This window comes from Elephas maximus, chromosome 3, assembly GCF_024166365.1.
Source record: "Elephas maximus indicus isolate mEleMax1 chromosome 3, mEleMax1 primary haplotype, whole genome shotgun sequence".
Taxonomy (NCBI): domain Eukaryota; kingdom Metazoa; phylum Chordata; class Mammalia; order Proboscidea; family Elephantidae; genus Elephas; species Elephas maximus.
Window position 1 is genome coordinate 35,109,934 of NC_064821.1, and position 17,175 is coordinate 35,127,108.

The following is a 17,175-nucleotide window of genomic DNA, read 5'->3' on the forward strand; positions in this document are numbered from 1 at the left end:
TGTTCACATGAAGAAAGTGTGTTTGCATAGCAAATACATGTATGCATGTATACATATGTATCCACCACCTGTCTCAGTTTGTCGTACTGTGGTGGCTTGTGTGTTGCTGTGATGCTGGAAGCTATACCACCAGTATTTCAAATACCAGCAGGGTCATCCATGGTGGACAGGTTTCAGTGCAGCTTCTAGACTAAGACAGACTAGGAAGAAGGGCCTGGCCATCTACTTCCAAAAACCAGTCAGTGAAAACCCTATGGATCACAACAGAACACTGTCTGCCTCACTTGCTTTGTACAGGGCATCAGGAGGGATCAATTGCTGGAGGAGGACATCACATTTGGTGAAGCAGAGGGACAGCGAGGGCAAGGGACACCATCGGTGAGATGCACTGTCACAACAGCTGTGACATGGACTAGAACATTCCAGCGACTGTGACAAGAGGGGGTAACATTTCATTCTGTTGTACACAAGGTCACCATGAGTTGTAGTTGACTCTATGTTGTTGTTGTTAGTTGCCCTCAAGTGAATTTCGACTCATGGTGACCTTACATGTATAGAGTAGAACGGTGCTCCATAGGGTTTTCAAGACTGTGACCCTTTGGAAGCAGGTGGCCAGGTCGGTCTGCTGAGGCCCATCTGGGTGGGTTCCACCAGCCAACTCTTCTGCTAGTAGTTGACCCTTAACTGTTACCAGCCTCACCCAGGGATTCCTCTACCTATCTCTACATATGTAGAGAGATGACACTGACTGCACCCACGGTTGTTTGCATGCGTGTGTACCCACCCGTGTGAGTGTGCCCTTGTTAGGAAGGGAACGGTGCTGTGGCTAGTGGGTCATGTGCCTGTGTGAGCGCAGAAATGTGCACGGAAAAATGCAGGTGAGATTGAGTGGGGTGGAGCAAAGAGACGTGAATGCGGGAATGTCCCAAAGTCCCTGCCCCCTAGGGCGTAAGGCCCACCCCTGCGGGAGCCGACTCACCAATGACCACAGCGCTGATGGTCAGCAGGATGAAGGCATTGCGGCACAGGAAGCGCAGCACGTGCTCACGGGTCATGGTCTGCAGGCGCAGGCGCGTGCGAAGTGCTCTCTGTTGCAAGCTCTCCTGCAGCTGCTGCAGGCAGCCCACCCGGCCCAGCCGCTGGCCGCTCTCCCGCAGAAACAGGCTGTTGGCGTGGCTGCTCATCGTCTACCTGCGGGGGGAGGGGGGACAGGGGGAGCCGGGGCAGAGGGGCCGAGCCTGGTGAGGGACTGGACAGTGGATGGGGTGGGGGCGCTTCACAGCCAGACCGGGGCAGCTGGCGGGACAGCCCTCTTCTTCTCGACTGAGGTCATCACAAGAAATTGGAGGCTGCCCCAGCTCTCAAAACAAACTAGCAAGCTTTTACTGAGCACCAACTGTATGCAGAGCACTAGACAAGGCGCCTTGGGGCTAGGCCCAAGATTAATACGGTTTGGTGTCCGGCTTGGAGGCGCTAACAGCTGGCTTTCCACAAGGACACAAAATTGGCAGGTGCCTGGCAAATATGGTTGCCCGATAAATCTAACTACTGTGTGTGAATGCCCCAAGTGAGCAACATACAGAGCAGGGAGTCACTTGGGAGGGAAATGGTGATGATTCTTGGCTCTTCAGGTTCTCTCTTTAAGAGGAAACGTGGTCATGAGCCTCTCCTGGGAGCCAGGCACCCTTGCAAGGAAGTTTCCAAAATTCAAGCTTTGTGTCTCCCCTTTGCTTGTGGCTATATCCGTGTATCCTTACTTGATTTTTTTTTTTTTTTTTTTTTTTGCGCTTTAGATTAACTCAATTCTTTTCACAGAAATAAATTTGTCTAACATGGAAACTTTAGTTCTCTATTTGAAATGATGCCACAGTGGCAGAGCACTGGGCTGCTCAAAAGGTCAGTGGTTTGAACCCATCAGCTGTTCCGCGGGAGAAAGATGTGGCAGTCTGCTTCCCTAAACATGATACACCCATTGCTGTGGAGTCGATTCTGACTCAGAGCAACCCTATACTAACCCTATAGGACAGAGCAGAACTGCCCCCTTAGGGTTTCCAAGGCTGTAAATTTTGACAGAAGCAGACTGCCACATCTTTTTCCCACAGAGCAGCTGATGGGTTCGAACTGCCAACCTTTTAGTTAGCAGTGGAGCACTTAACCACTGCGCCACCAGGGCTCTTTCCGTGAAGATTACAGCCTAGAAAACCCTATGGGGCAGTTCTACTCTGTTCTATAGGGTCACTACGAATCGGAATCAACTCAATGGCAATGGGTTTGTTTTTGTTTTTTTTTTTCAAAAATAAATACATACAATGGACTACTGCTGTTGTTAGCTCTGTGAAGTCTCCCCCAACTCATGGCAATCTCATGCACGATAGAATCAGACAATTATGACCCATAGAGTTTTCACTGCCTGATTTTTGGAAGTCGATCACCAGGCCTTTCTTCCTAGTCCACCTTAGTCCAGAAGCGCCACTGAAACCTGTTCAGCATCATAGCAACACACAAGCCTCCACTAACAGACGGTTGATGGCTGTGCATGAAGTCATTGGGTGGGAATCAAACCCTAGTCACCCACATGGAAGGTAAGATTTCTGCCACTGACCCACCACTCACCACCACGGAATACTACTCACCCATAAAGAGAAATGATTCCTGATACATATTACAACCTAGATGAACCTTGAAAACATCATGCTGAGTGAGCTAAGCCAGTCACAAAAGGACAATTATCATATGATTTCACTTACATAAAATGCCTAGAACAGGCAAGTGTATACAGACCTAAGTTTATTAGTGGTTACCAGGAACAGGTGGGAGGGAGGGGGAAAAGGGACTTCACTGCTTAGAGGACACTGAGCTTCTGTTAAGGGTGATGGAAAAATCTGCAGACGGGTAATGGTGGTGGTTGTACAACATGAGGACTACCGCTAACGTCACTGAACTGTATACGGGAAGAATGTTGAAATGGCAAACGTTTGGTTATGTGTAATCTTAACCACAATTCGCTTAGACTGATTGGAACGATTATTCACAAGGACAACAAAAGCCTCTGGGTAAAAGTGAGATGTCATCTTTTGCTATGGAATGGATGTGGACACGGTCTTATAGTTCCAAATACAATCTATACTCTGCCCTAAGGAAATTATAAAATAAGATGCTTATAAAAGTAAACATCTTTCCACCCATTTACCAACTAAACACCTTACCTGCCCATATGGGCAACTTGGAAATGACTACGCTCTGCGCTCTGAGCATTTCCTCTGTATTCATGGCGACATTGTGACTTCCATGGGTCTGGGGGACTTCTGTCTTCATTGGCCCCTTCTTTCATTAAAAAACTTTTTTTAATTATATTTTCTGATAGTGTTGGTATAAAAACAAACATATTAATATTACATATTAAAACATGTTCTTTGGCACCCACCATGGAAAACAGTTTGGCAGTTCTTCAAGAAGTTGAACATAGAATTATCCTATGGGCCCAGAAATCCCAATCCTAGATACCTACCAAGAAGAAGTGAAGGCAGAACACAAACAGAAACCTGTGCACCAATGTTCTTTGAAACACTTTTCCCAACAGCCCAAAGGTGGAAACAATCGAAATGTCCAACCGCAGATGAATGGATAAACACAATTTGGTATATAATAAAATACTACCCAGCCATAAAGAGGCATGAAGTCCTGAGCATGTCACAACATGGATGAACCGTGAAAACATGCTGAGTGAAATAAGTCAGTCACAAAAGGACAAATACTGTATGATCTCATTTATATGAAATTAAAAAAAAAAAAAACTCATTGCTTCGAGTCGATTCCGACTCATAGCAATCCTATAGGACGACATAGAACTTCCCACAGAGTTTCTAAGGAGTGCCTGGTGGATTCGAAAGGCTGACCTTTTGGTTAGTAGCTGTAGCTCTTATCCATTACGTGACCAGGGCCCTGGTGGTGCAGTTGTTAAGCGCTCAGGCTGCTAATCCAGAGGCCAGCAGTTCAAATCCACCAGCTGCTCCTTGGAAATCCTATGGGGCAGTTCTACTTGGTCTTATAGGGCCACTGTGAGTCAGAATCGACTTGATGGGAACGGATTTAGTTTCATACGAAATAAGTAAATATATAATACCACCCACTGCTGTTCGAGTCAATTCAAACTCATAGCAACCTTATAGGACAGGATAGAACTTTCCCATAGGGTTCCCAAGGCCGTAATCTTTACAGGTCTGCTTCCACATCTTTCTCCCATGGAGCGGCTGGTGGGTTCAAACCACCAACCTTTCCTTTAGCAGCTGAGTGCTTAACTGTTGTGCCACCAGGGCTCCTTTTCAGCAAATATACAGAAAGCAAAAACAGTAGTTACCAGGGGTGAGAAGAGGTAGGGAAGGGGGAAGCTTCTTAGGGGGCACTGAGTTTATGTTAATGGTGGCGGAATAATCTGGAAAAGGAGGGTGAGAATGGGTGCACAACGTGAAGAATGGAATCAATGTCACTGAATTACACTTGTAGAAATTGTTGAGTTGGTTTGTTTTGCTATGTATATTTTCACCACAATTTAAAAAATATGTATATTGAAAAACTCACCCAAGAGGCGGAGCCAAGATGGCGGACTAGGCAGACGCTACCTCGGATCCCTCTTACAACAAAGACACGGAAAAACAAGTGAATCGATCACATACATAACAATCTACGAACCCTGAACAACAAACACAGATTTAGAGACGGAGAACGAACTAATACGGGGAAGCAGCGATTGTTTCCAGAGCCTGGAGCCAGCATACCAGTCAGGTACGGCACAAGCACAGAGACCTGCTCCACCCCCCTGAACTAACCCCGGGAGGGGGACTAGCCGGTTCCACGGGCGGCGTGGGACGCAGCCGTTAGGAGAAGTCCCCGGGAGGCAGTGACTGATCTTGGAGCAGAAAGAGCAGCACCCGAGCCGGGGAACCGTCCCACAGGGATTTGGACTGCACGCAGCGGATTTTCTGGAAAAACTAGTTTCCCAGTGATGGCTCGGAGACAACAATCCATATCAAACCACTTAAAGAAGCAGACCGTGACAGCTTCTCCAACTCCCCAAACAAAAGAATCAAAATCTTTCCCAAATGAAGATACAATTTTGGAATTATCAGATACAGAATATAAAAAACTAATTTACAGAATGCTTAATGATATCACAAATGAAATTAGGATATCTGCAGAAAAAGCCAAGGAACACACTGATAAAACTGTTGAAGAACTCAAAAAGATTATTCAAGAACATACTGGAAAAATTAATAAGTTGCAAGAATCCATAGAGAGACAACATGTAGAAATCCAAAAGATTAACAATAAAATAACAGAATTAGACAACACACTAGGAAGTCAGAGGAGCAGACTCGAGCAATTAGAATGCAGACTGGGACATCTGGAGGACCAGGGAATCAACACCAACATAACTGAAAAAAAATCAGATAAAAGAATTAAAAAAAATGAAGAAACCCTAAGAATTATGTGGGACTCTATCAAGAAGGATAACCTGCGGGTGATTGGAGTCCCAGAACAGGGAGGGGGGACAGAAAACACAGAGAAAATAGTTGAAGAACTTCTGACAGAAAACTTCCCTGACATCATGAAAGACGAAAGGATATCTATCCAAGATGCTCATCGAACCCCACTTAAGATTGATCCAAAAAGAAAAACACCAAGACATATTATCATCAAACTCACCAAAACCAAAGATAAACAGAAAATTTTAAAAGCAGCCAGGGAGAAAAGAAAGGTTTCCTTCAAGGGAGAATCAATAAGAATATGTTCTGACTACTCAGCAGAAACCATGCAGGCAAGAAGGGAATGGGACGACATATACAGAACACTGAAGGAGAAGAACTGCCAACCAAGGATCATATATCCAGCAAAACTCTCTCTGAAATATGAAGGCGAAATTAAGATATTTACAGACAAACACAAGTTTAGAGAATTTGCAAAAACCAAACCAAAGCTACAAGAAATACTAAAGGATATTGTTTGGTCAGAGAACCAATAATATCAGATATCAGCACAACACAAGGTCACAAAACAGAACGTCCTGATATCAACTCAAATAGGGAAATCACAAAAACAAACAAATTAAGATTAATTAAAAAAAAATACACATAACAGGGAATCATGGAAGTCAATAGGTAAAAGATCACAATAATCAAAAAGAGGGACTAAATACAGGAGGCATTGAACTGCCATATGGAGAGTGATACAAGGCGATATAGAACAATACAAGTTAGGTTTTTACTTAGAAAAATAGGGGTATATAATGAGGTAACCACAAAAAGGTATAACAACTCTATAACTCAAGACAAAAACCAAGAAAAACGTAACGACTCAACTAACATAAAGTCAAACACTATGAAAGTGAGGATCTCACAATTTACTAAGAAAAACGCCTCAGCACAAAAAAGTATGTGGAAAAATGAAATTGTCAACAACACACATAAAAAGGCATCAAAATGACAGCACTAAAAACTTATTTATCTATAATTACCCTGAATGTAAATGGACTAAATGCACCAATAAAGAGACAGAGAGTCACAGACTGGATAAAGAAACACGATCCATCTATATGCTGCCTACAAGAGACACACCTTAGACTTAGAGACACAAACAAACTAAAACTCAAAGGATGGAAAAAAGTATATCAAGCAAACAATAAGCAAAAAAGAAGAGGAGTAGCAATATTAATTTCTGACAAAATAGACTTTAGACTTAAATCCACCACAAAGGATAAAGAAGGACACTATATAATGATAAAAGGGACAATTGATCAGGAAGACATAACCATATTAAATATTTACGCACCCAATGACAGGGCTGCAAGATATATAAATCAAATTTTAACAGAACTGAAAAGCGAGATAGATACCTCCACAATTATAGTAGGAGACTTCAACACACCCCTTTCGGAGAAGGACAGGACATCCAGTAAGAAGCTCAACAGAGACACGGAAGATCTAATTACAACAATCAACCAACTTGACCTCATTGACTTATACAGAACTCTCCACCCAACTGCTGCAAAATATACTTTTTTTTCTAGCGCACATGGAACATTCTCTAGAATAGACCACATATTAGGGCATAAAACAAATCTTTGCAGAGTCCAAAACATCGAAATATTACAAAGCATCTTCTCAGACCACAAGGCAATAAAACTAGAGATCAATAACAGAAGAACGAGGGAAAAGAAATCAAATACTTGGAAAATGAACAATACCCTCCTGAAAAAAGACTGGGTTATAGAAGACATCAAGGAGGGAATAAGGAAATTCATAGACAGCAACGAGAATGAAAATACTTCCTATCAAAACCTCTGGGACACAGCAAAAGCAGTGCTCAGAGGTCAATTTATATCAATAAATGCACACATACAAAAAGAAGAAAGAGCCAAAATCAGAGAACTGTCCCTACAACTTGAACAAATAGAAAGTGAGCAACAAAAGAATCCATCAGGCACCAGAAGAAAACAAATAATAAAAATTAGAGCTGAACTAAATGAATTAGAGAACAGAAAAACAATTGAAAGAATTAACAAAGCCAAAAGCTGGTTCTTTGAAAAAATTAACAAAATTGATAAACCATTGGCTAGACTGACTAAAGAAATACAGGAAAGGAAACAAATAACCCGAATAAGAAATGAGAAGGACCACATCACAACAGAACCAAATGAAATTAAAAGAATCATTTCAGATTATTATGAAAAATTGTACTCTAACAAATTTGAAAACCTAGAAGAAATGGATGAATTCCTTGAAAAACACTACCTACCTAAACTAACACATTCAGAAGCAGAACAACTAAATAGACCCATAACAAAAAAAGAGATTGAAACGGTAATCAAAAAACTCCCAACAAAAAAAAGTCCTGGCCCGGACGGCTTCACTGCAGAGTTCTACCAAATTTTCAGAGAAGAGTTAACACCACTACTACTAAAGGTATTCCAAAGCATAGAAAATGACGGAATACTACCCAACTCATTCTATGAAGCCACCATCTCCCTGATACCAAAACCAGGTAAAGACATTACAAAAAAAGAAAATTATAGACCTATATCCCTCATGAACATTGATGCAAAAATCCTCAACAAAATTCTAGCCAATAGAATCCAACAACACATCAAAAAAATAATTCACCCTGATCAAGTGGGATTTATACCAGGTATGCAAGGCTGGTTTAATATCAGAAAAACCATTAATGTAATCCATCACATAAATAAAACAAAAGACAAAAACCACATGATCTTATCAATTGACGCAGAAAAGGCATTTGACAAAGTCCAACACCCATTTATGATAAAAACTCTTACCAAAATAGGAATTGAAGGAAAATTCCTCAACATAATAAAGGGCATCTATGCAAAGCCAACAGCCAATATCACTCTAAATGGAGAGAACCTGAAAGCATTTCCCTTGAGAACGGGAACCAGACAAGGATGCCCTTTATCACTGCTCTTATTCAACATCGTGTTGGAAGTCTTAGCCAGGGCAATCAGGCTAGACAAAGAAATAAAAGGTATCCGGATTGGCAAGGAAGAAGTAAAGTTATCACTATTTGCAGATGACATGATTATATACACAGAAAACCCTAAGGAATCCTCCAGAAAACTACTGAAACTAATAGAAGAGTTTGGCAGAGTCTCAGGTTATAAAATAAACATACAAAAATCACTTGGATTCCTCTACATCAACAAAAAGAACACCGAAGAGGAAATAACCAAATCAATACCATTCACAGTAGCCCCCAAGAAGATAAGATACTTAGGAATAAATCTTCCCAAGGATGTAAAAGACCTATACAAAGAAAACTACAAAGCTCTACTACAAGAAATTCAAAAGGACATACTTAAGTGGAAAAACATACCTTGCTCATGGATAGGAAGACTTAACATAGTAAAAATGTCTATTCTACCAAAAGCCATCTATACATTTAACGCACTTCCGATCCAAATTCCAATGTCATATTTTAAGGGGATAGAGAAACAAATCACCAATTTCATATGGAAGGGAAAAAAGCCCCGGATAAGCAAAGCAGTACTGAAAAAGAAGAAGAAAGTGGGAGGCCTCACCTTACCTGACTTCAGAACCTATTATACAGCCACAGTAGTCAAAACAGCCTGGTATTGGTACAACAACAGACACATAGACCAATGGAACAGAATTGAGAACCCAGACATAGATCCATCCACGTATGAGCAGCTGATATTTGACAAAGGACCAGTGTCAATTAACTGGGGAAAAGACAGCCTTTTTAACAAATGGTGCTGGCATAACTGGATATCCATTTGCAAAAAAATGAAACAGGACCCATACCTCACACCATGCACAAAAACTAACTCCAAGTGGATCAAAGACCTAAACATAAAGACTAAAACGATAAAGATCATGGAAGAAAAAATTGGGACAACCCTAGGAGCCCTAATACAAGGTATAAACAGAATACAAAACATTACCAAAAATGATGAAGAGAAACCCGATAACTGGGAGCTCCTAAAAATCAAACACCTATGCTCATCTAAAGACTTCACCAAAAGAGTAAAAAGACCACCTACAGATTGGGAAAGAATTTTCAGCTATGACATCTCCGACCAGCGCCTGATCTCTAAAATCTACATGATTCTGTCAAAACTCAACCACAAAAAGACAAACAACCCAATCAAGAAGTGGGCAAAGGATATGAACACACATTTCTCTAAAGAAGATATTCAGGCAGCCAACAGATACATGAGAAAATGCTCTCGATCATTAGCCATTAGAGAAATGCAAATTAAAACTACGATGAGATTCCATCTCACACCAGCAAGGCTGGCATTAATCCAAAAAACACAAAAGAATAAATGTTGGAGAGGCTGCGGAGAGATTGGAACTCTCATACACTGCTGGTGGGAATGTAAAATGGTACAACCACTTTGGAAATCTATCTGGCGTTATCTTAAACAGTTAGAAATAGAACTACCATACAACCCAGAAATCCCACTCCTCGGAATATACCCTAGAGATACAAGAGCCTTCATACAAACAGATATATGCACACCCATGTTTATTGCAGCTCTGTTTACAATAGCAAAAAGTTGGAAGCAACCAAGGTGTCCATCAACGGATGAATGGGTAAATAAATTGTGGTATATTCACACAATGGAATACTACGCATCGATAAAGAACAGTGACGAATCTCTGAAACATTTCATAACATGGAGGAACCTGGAAGGCATTATGCTGAGCGAAATGAGTCAGAGGCAAAAGGACAAATACTGTATAAGACCACTATTATAAGATCTTGAGAAATAGTAAACCTGAGAAGAACACATACTTTTGTGGTTACGAGGGGGGGCGGGAGGGAGGGTGGGAGAGGGTTTTTTTATTGATTAATCAGTAGATAAGAACTGCTTTAGGTGAAGGGAAAGACAACACTCAATACATGGAAGGTCAGCTCAATTGGACTGGACCAAAAGCAAAGAAGTTTCCGGGATAAAATGAATGCTTCAAAGCTCAGCGGAGCAAGCGCGGGGGTCTGGGGAACATGGTTTGCGGGGACTTCTAAGTCAATTGGCAAAATAATTCTATTATGAAATCATTCTGCATCCCACTTTGAAATGTGGCGTCTGGGGTCTTAAATGCTAACAAGCAGCCATCTAAGATGCAGCAATTGGTCTCAACCCACCTGGAGCAAAGGAAAATGAAGAACACCAAGCCCACATGACAACTAAGAGCCCAAGAGACAGAAAGGGCCACATGAACCAGAGACCTACATCATCCTGAGACCAGAAGAACTAGTTGGTGCCCGGCCACAATCGATGACTGCCCTGACAGGGAGCTCAGCAGAGGACCCCTGAGGGAGCAGGAGAGCAGTGGGATGCAGACCCCAAATTCTCATAAGAAGACCAAACTTAATGGTCTGACTGAGACTGGAGGAATCCCGGCGGTCATGCTCTCCAGACCTTCTGTTGACACAGGACAGGAACCATCCCTGAAGACAACTCATCAGACATGAAAGGGACTGGTCAGCGGGTGGGAGAGAGACGCTGATGAAGAGTGAGCTAATTATATCAGGTGTACACTTGAGATTGTGTTGGCAACTCTTGTCTGGAGGGGGGATGGGAGGATAGAGAGAGAGGGAAGCCGGCAAAATTGTCAAGAAAGGAGAGACTGAAAGGGCTGACTCAAGACGGGGAGAGTAAGTGGGAGTAGGGAGTGAGATGTATGTAAACTTATATGTGACAGACTGATTGGATTTGTAAACGTTCACTTGAAGCTTAATAAAAGTTATTATAAAAAAAAAAAAAAATATGTATATTATGTTCTTTGACCTAAAAGATTTTTTTCTTCTGATTAAGAAAAAAAAAATTTTTTTTTCCATGGGTCCCTGAAAGTACCGTGGCCCTGGCACTGTACTACCTGTGCCTGATGGCTAAGCCAGCCCTACCTACACTAATCTCACCGCAAAACAGCGGCAGTATATTCAGTCTGGCAGCATGGAATTTGGCCTATCCCCCAAAGTCCACTCTTGGGACATTGCCCAGGCTCTCTTGCCCACTGTCTTCCCTTTCCACCTGGCCACTGGATGGCAGCAAGAGGACAATAGGGGGTGGAGGGAGGGGGAGATATTTACTCACCCAATTCCCCCCGTCAGGCCCTGGTTCCCCCACCTAAGCCCACAATGCCTGTAGAACCATCCTCTGCTACAGCCAGGCTCTCTGGGGTCCCAGTACGTGCCCCCTCCCCTTCCCCTTTCAGATGGTAACAGCTCCCCACTGATACCTGTCCAAGATGCTTCACCACCTTGTTGGTTTTTCATGTTGTTGGTTGCCATCCAGTCAGCTCTGACTCATGATGACCCCATGCACAAGGGGAGAAAACAGTACCCAGTCCTGTGCCATCCCCATGATCAGGTGTGGACTGCACTATTGAGATTCATAGGCTATTCATTGGCTGGTTTTTGGAAGTCGATTGCCAGGCCCTTCTTCCTAGTCTACCTTAATCTGGAAGCTCCTCTGAAATCTTCAGCATCAACACACAAGCCTCCATGAACAGATAGGTAGTGGCTGCAAGTGAGGTGCGTTGGCTGGGAATCAAACCAGGGTCTCTTGCATGGGAGCCAAGAATTCTACCATTGAACCACCAATGCCTCATTGGTTTCCCTTAGCCCTGCTCATATCTTTGTACAGTCCTTATCTGAAACTCTTTTTAATTACCCCTTTTGAGTGGGCAGGTCCCTGGGTGTTACAAGTGGATTGCACTTAACTACTAATCAAAAGGTTGGCTGTTCTGACTCACCCAGAGGCACTGCAGAAGGAAGGCTTGGCATTCTGCTTCCATAAAGATTACAGCCAAAAAAGCCCTATGGAGCTCAGTTCTACTCTGTTAACACACAGGATCACCATGAGTTGGAATAGACTCAATGGCAACAGGTTTTTTTGAGTGGGGTGTTTCCTGACAAATATACCAGTTGCCTCTGGCTGTTACAAAAAACTCTCCAGACCAAAGGAAGCCATGAACTATTGTATCCTCTACTGGTCTCTGTACCTATTTGGTACTCTTGGAATCGCTGAACCTCTAAAGAGAACTTCGCCTCCCCCAACCACTCTTGGAGGGATCACTGCTCCCAGATATCTCTCCTCATACTCGCCACACCCTTGGCACCTGAATTCATCCAGGTCAGAGGCAGGAGTCTGTGGGAGGCCTCAGTTCCACCACGAGTAGGTCCCTGGACTCTTTTTGCTACCACTAGCTGAGCAGCTGACTTTCTGTGGTCACTGTCTTCCTTGTCCTCCTCCGCTTTCCTTATATTTGTTTTGTTTTGTTTTGTTTTTTTGAGCTGAGCAGCTGACTCTCTGTGGTCACTGTCTTCCTTGTCCTCCTCTGCTTTCCTTACATCTGTGAGGTAGGGCATCGGCCTTGAATTCCCAGTCCTACCTCCCCCAGCTCTGGGCCCTGCCTCCCAATACCAAGCCCCAATACCAAGCCTCTAGATGGATCTGCTGCATGAAGCCAGAATGCTACTTGCACTACCCTGCGGGGTGCAAACACTTAACAAGCTGAGCTCAGCTGAAAGGTCGGCAGCTCAAGTCCACCCAGAGGCACCTTGGAAGGTCTGGTGATTTACTTCTGAGAAATCAGCCTTTGAAAACCCAATGGTGCACAGTTCTACTCTAACACACATGGGCTCGCCATGAGTCAGAGCTGACTCAACGGACTCGACAGAAACTGGTTAACTTCCCACCTTGCTGTGAAAAGTTCCAGACACAGCAGCATAGACTACTTAAGAAACATGTCATTACTCCCTCTTCTTAAAAAAAGGCCAAACCCACTGCGGTCAAGTCGATTCCGACTCATAGCAAACCTACAGGACAGGGTAGAACTGCCCCATAGAGTTTCTAAGGAGCACCTGGCGGATTCGAACCACTGACCTCTTGGTTAGCAACCGTAGCACTTAACCACTACGCTGCCAGGTTTCCTCCCTCTCCTTGGGGATGTGTATATTACTTCCTGTTCAGTGGCACAAAGTTGCATGTGGATACCAAGGGGGTGTTAGGCTGAGAGCCAAACTCGTCACAAAAACTCTAGAGTTTTCTCTTCACTTTGTCTTATAAGACAACAAGACATAGTAGGGTCTAGAGCACAGCCCATGGGCCAAATCTGGCCCACTACCTGTTTGTGTAAATAAAGTTTTATTTGCATACAGCCATGCTCATTTAACACATATTGTCTATGGCTATCTTGGCACTACAACAGCAAAGTTGAGTTGTTTTGACAGATTTTATGGACTGCAAAGCTGAAAATATTTACTCTCTGGTCCTTTTCAGAAAAAAATGTTGACCTCTGGCCTAGAAGAAGAGCACTTATGAGCTCTTTGTTTCAAACCTGTTATGGAATGGATTATGTTCCCCCAAAATATATGTTGGAATCCTAACCCCATGCCTGTGGATAAACTCTAATGTAATGTAACGACCGTACATCTAACTTAGTGTTATCGAATCACCTTCCACAATACAAGCAAATGTAATATAATCAATCGATCAATCAGTTGAGGTCATACCAGTGTAGAATGGATCCCCAACCTAATCACTTTTGAGTTATATAAAGAGCAACATAGATACAAACACACACACATACATTCGCACACAGATACCATGTGAGGATCCACAAGGAAACAAGGAAAACCAGGGGCTACCAAAAAGGCTGAGGCCTTGATTCCAACTTGTAGCCTCCAGGCCTGTGGGAATCTACTTGTCTGTCCTTTAAGGCCATCCCCTTGTGGTATTTGCATTACAGCAGCTCTAGCAAACTAAGACAAACCCCAGCTCCACCTTTCAGCAACTGCCCACATTCTAGGAGGCAGGCTTGTTTCGAAGGCCACTGTGTGGATTATATGAGCTGATACACTGGCGTACTTAGAACAGCGCCTGTTGTGCACACAACAGAAGAAGCAGAAACTCAACAAACACACAATCGAGGGCAAAAAAGAATGCTAAAGTGTATGCGTGTGGCGGGGGGTGGGTGGTTCTCTAAAACCTTTCTCAAATCTGTCTGCAATGCTTGGCAAACAATGCTTGACTTGAAACGGTTTTCCTAGGACCTCGCCCCCAACTTGGGCCCCAGAGGAGTCTCCCCTTGCCATGGGCTCTCTCTTTTCTGGTCTCTCCTGGTTCTAGGCCTTCTCTTGGGCCTGCTTTTTAGGCTTTCTGCTCTGAAAATGGCCCTTCTGGTGTCCCCAGACTCTGCCCTAGGAGCCCTTGGGTGGTACAAACTGTTAATGCACTGGATGGCTAACCAAAAGGTTGGAGGTTTGGGTCCACCCAGACGTGCCTCAGAAGAAAGGCCTGGCAACCTACATCCAAAAAATCAGTCATTGAAACCCTACGAAGCACAGTTCTACTCTGACACACACCAGGTCACCATGAGTCGGAATGGACTCATGGCAGCTGGGTTTTTTTCTTTAAACTGATGTAAACTACAGTAATCAAAGCAAGAATGCTTTCTGTACATTTTATCTCAACCCTATGCTAGCGGAAGACATGAGTAAAGGGAGAGGAAGAGAATAAGAAACTCCTGTATAACACCCACCACATACATACACTAACACACGATCACACACACTCTTGTGTGCAAACACCACATACCTACAAACCTTTGGGCACATAACCCCACACAGACACGCAATGCCATACAGACACACAATCTCACACAGATGCAAAGCACGCATAGACACACAGTCACACACACAACCCCAGAGAGACACAGTCACACGCAGAAACAACCCCAACAGACTCACAATCCCACATAAACACAGTCACACACAGCTCCTCAGACACAAACCCCACACACAGCACACAGGTTCAGTAACAAAACTCCAAGCACACAGCATCAGCCAGACGATTCCTACACACGCACACACCACTTAGGACACAAAACACAAAACATGTGACATTCTAATGCATCCCACATTTAAAGAGTCAGCCCCACGCACCTCTTTGGTGATGCAACCCCATACGTAGGTTCAGTCAACACACACATACCATCACCACCACCACACACAACTTCATACCTCCTGCAGCAGGGCCAGAAGTCTCAGCCACAACCAAGTCCTTCTGGAGTTGGAGGAATAACACGACCACCACCTCACAACACACACACACACACACACACACACACACAGGGATAGGATCCAAGGTCTGGAAATGGACTAGGCATCAGGCACAGAGATGGAAAGCTGCACTCGAGTTGAGGCCAGGCATACCTAGTGCCCAGTGCCGAGGCCAGGCATACAGGGACCGAACGGGGAGGTGGGGGGACTCGGCGATAACCAAAAAATTAAAAAACAAACCCGTTGTCATGGAGTTATGATTGGGATTCATGGCGACCCCATGTGTTACAGAGTAGAACTGCTCCACAGGGTTTTCTTGGCTTTAATCTTTACGGAAGCAGATCGCCAGGCCTTTCTTCCGCGGCACCGCTGGGTGGGTTTGGTTAGTAATCGAGTGCAAACCGTTTACACCATCCAGCGACCTGGGGGTAACCAGGCAATAGGAAACTCACCAAGGCGACCAGGAGGTGAGCGGCACAAGCGACTCTCGGAGGTTGAACCAAAGGCCCCGAGAGGTGGGAACTCGGGCGCAGGGTCCCCCACCCGTTTGCTCGCGAGCCCCAGACCCCGTCCGCGGTCCCCCACTCACCGGCGTGCGGAGCACGGGTCTGCTGCCCGCGCCTCGGCCTGCGTAGAAGAGCCGCAGCTGCAGTCGAAGAGCCGGGCCGGGGCCGCAGGGACAGCAGGTGACAGCAGGGCGCTGGCACCGAGAGCGGACGGCGGAGGCACCGGCGTGGAGCTGGGCGCGCTGTGCAGGCAGCGGTGGCGGGGCTGGCCCTGCGCTCACGTGGGCGCGGGGCCCGGGCGGCCAGGAAGGGGGCGAGATTCCCTGCGGGACGCCCCCCGCCTCCCCCACGCCCGCCTGGGCTCAGCAGCTGCGCGAGGGAATGGGGATTGTGGTTTGAGGAGGGGGTGGCGCTGGGTGGGCGGGGGGGGGTGGCCTCGCTTGCAACCAGCCCCCGCCCCCAGTTCATGGCCGCGCCTCCTGCTGCCTTCGCCACCGCAGCCGCCGCCTCCGGAGCCCGAGCCCGCAGAGGCCCGAGCTACCCCGGGGAGCGGGGAACCCGGCCCGGACACCGCATCCCCCACGGAGGCCTGGACAAGGCGCAGGCGTCCCGGGGCCAGCTGCTCCGCTGCCCCTCTCCTCCCTGGGGGACACCTTCTGGCCTTGGCTACTTGGGCCAGCCGCGCTCCCTTTCTGCAACTGGCCTCCACATCTGAGCCACGCAGGTGACTCCGCCGAGCCCCGAGAAAATGCATTCGTGTGAAGCACTGTGCAAATGGAAGCTGATTTTTGCTCTTGGTATGGTAATTAAAAGGAGCCCTGATGGCACAAACAGTGCTAAGCAAAAGGTTGGCCAGCCCTCTGCGGGAGAAAGACTTGGCTGTCTGCTTCCATAAAGATTACAGCCAAGAGAACCCGGTGGAGCAGTTCTACTCTATAACACAGGGGTAGGCTCTGAGTCTAAACAGACTCAACAGCACCTTACAACAACGTTGTAATTAATAGCATTCTTTGCTGTGCCAGCTCCTGCCGGCAGTGTTGATCCCGCTTTTCTTGTCAAATACCGA

At 45.1% G+C, this 17,175-nt stretch overlaps 1 protein-coding gene across 1 annotated transcript in view; it reads right to left on the reverse strand.

The window, feature by feature from the left end:
• SLC1A6 (solute carrier family 1 member 6) overlaps positions 1 to 16,266 on the reverse strand; it is a 40,292-nt gene extending 24,026 nt beyond the window's left edge. Inside the window, exons 1-2 of the mRNA XM_049877185.1 lie at positions 16,193 to 16,266; positions 980 to 1,191 (exon numbers count right to left, since the gene is read on the reverse strand). Of these exons, the coding sequence (XP_049733142.1) occupies positions 980 to 1,184 (205 nt within the window). The 5' untranslated portion in view covers positions 1,185 to 1,191; positions 16,193 to 16,266. The remainder of the gene's footprint in view (positions 1 to 979; positions 1,192 to 16,192) is intronic.
• Between the last annotated feature and the right edge of the window lie 909 nt (positions 16,267 to 17,175).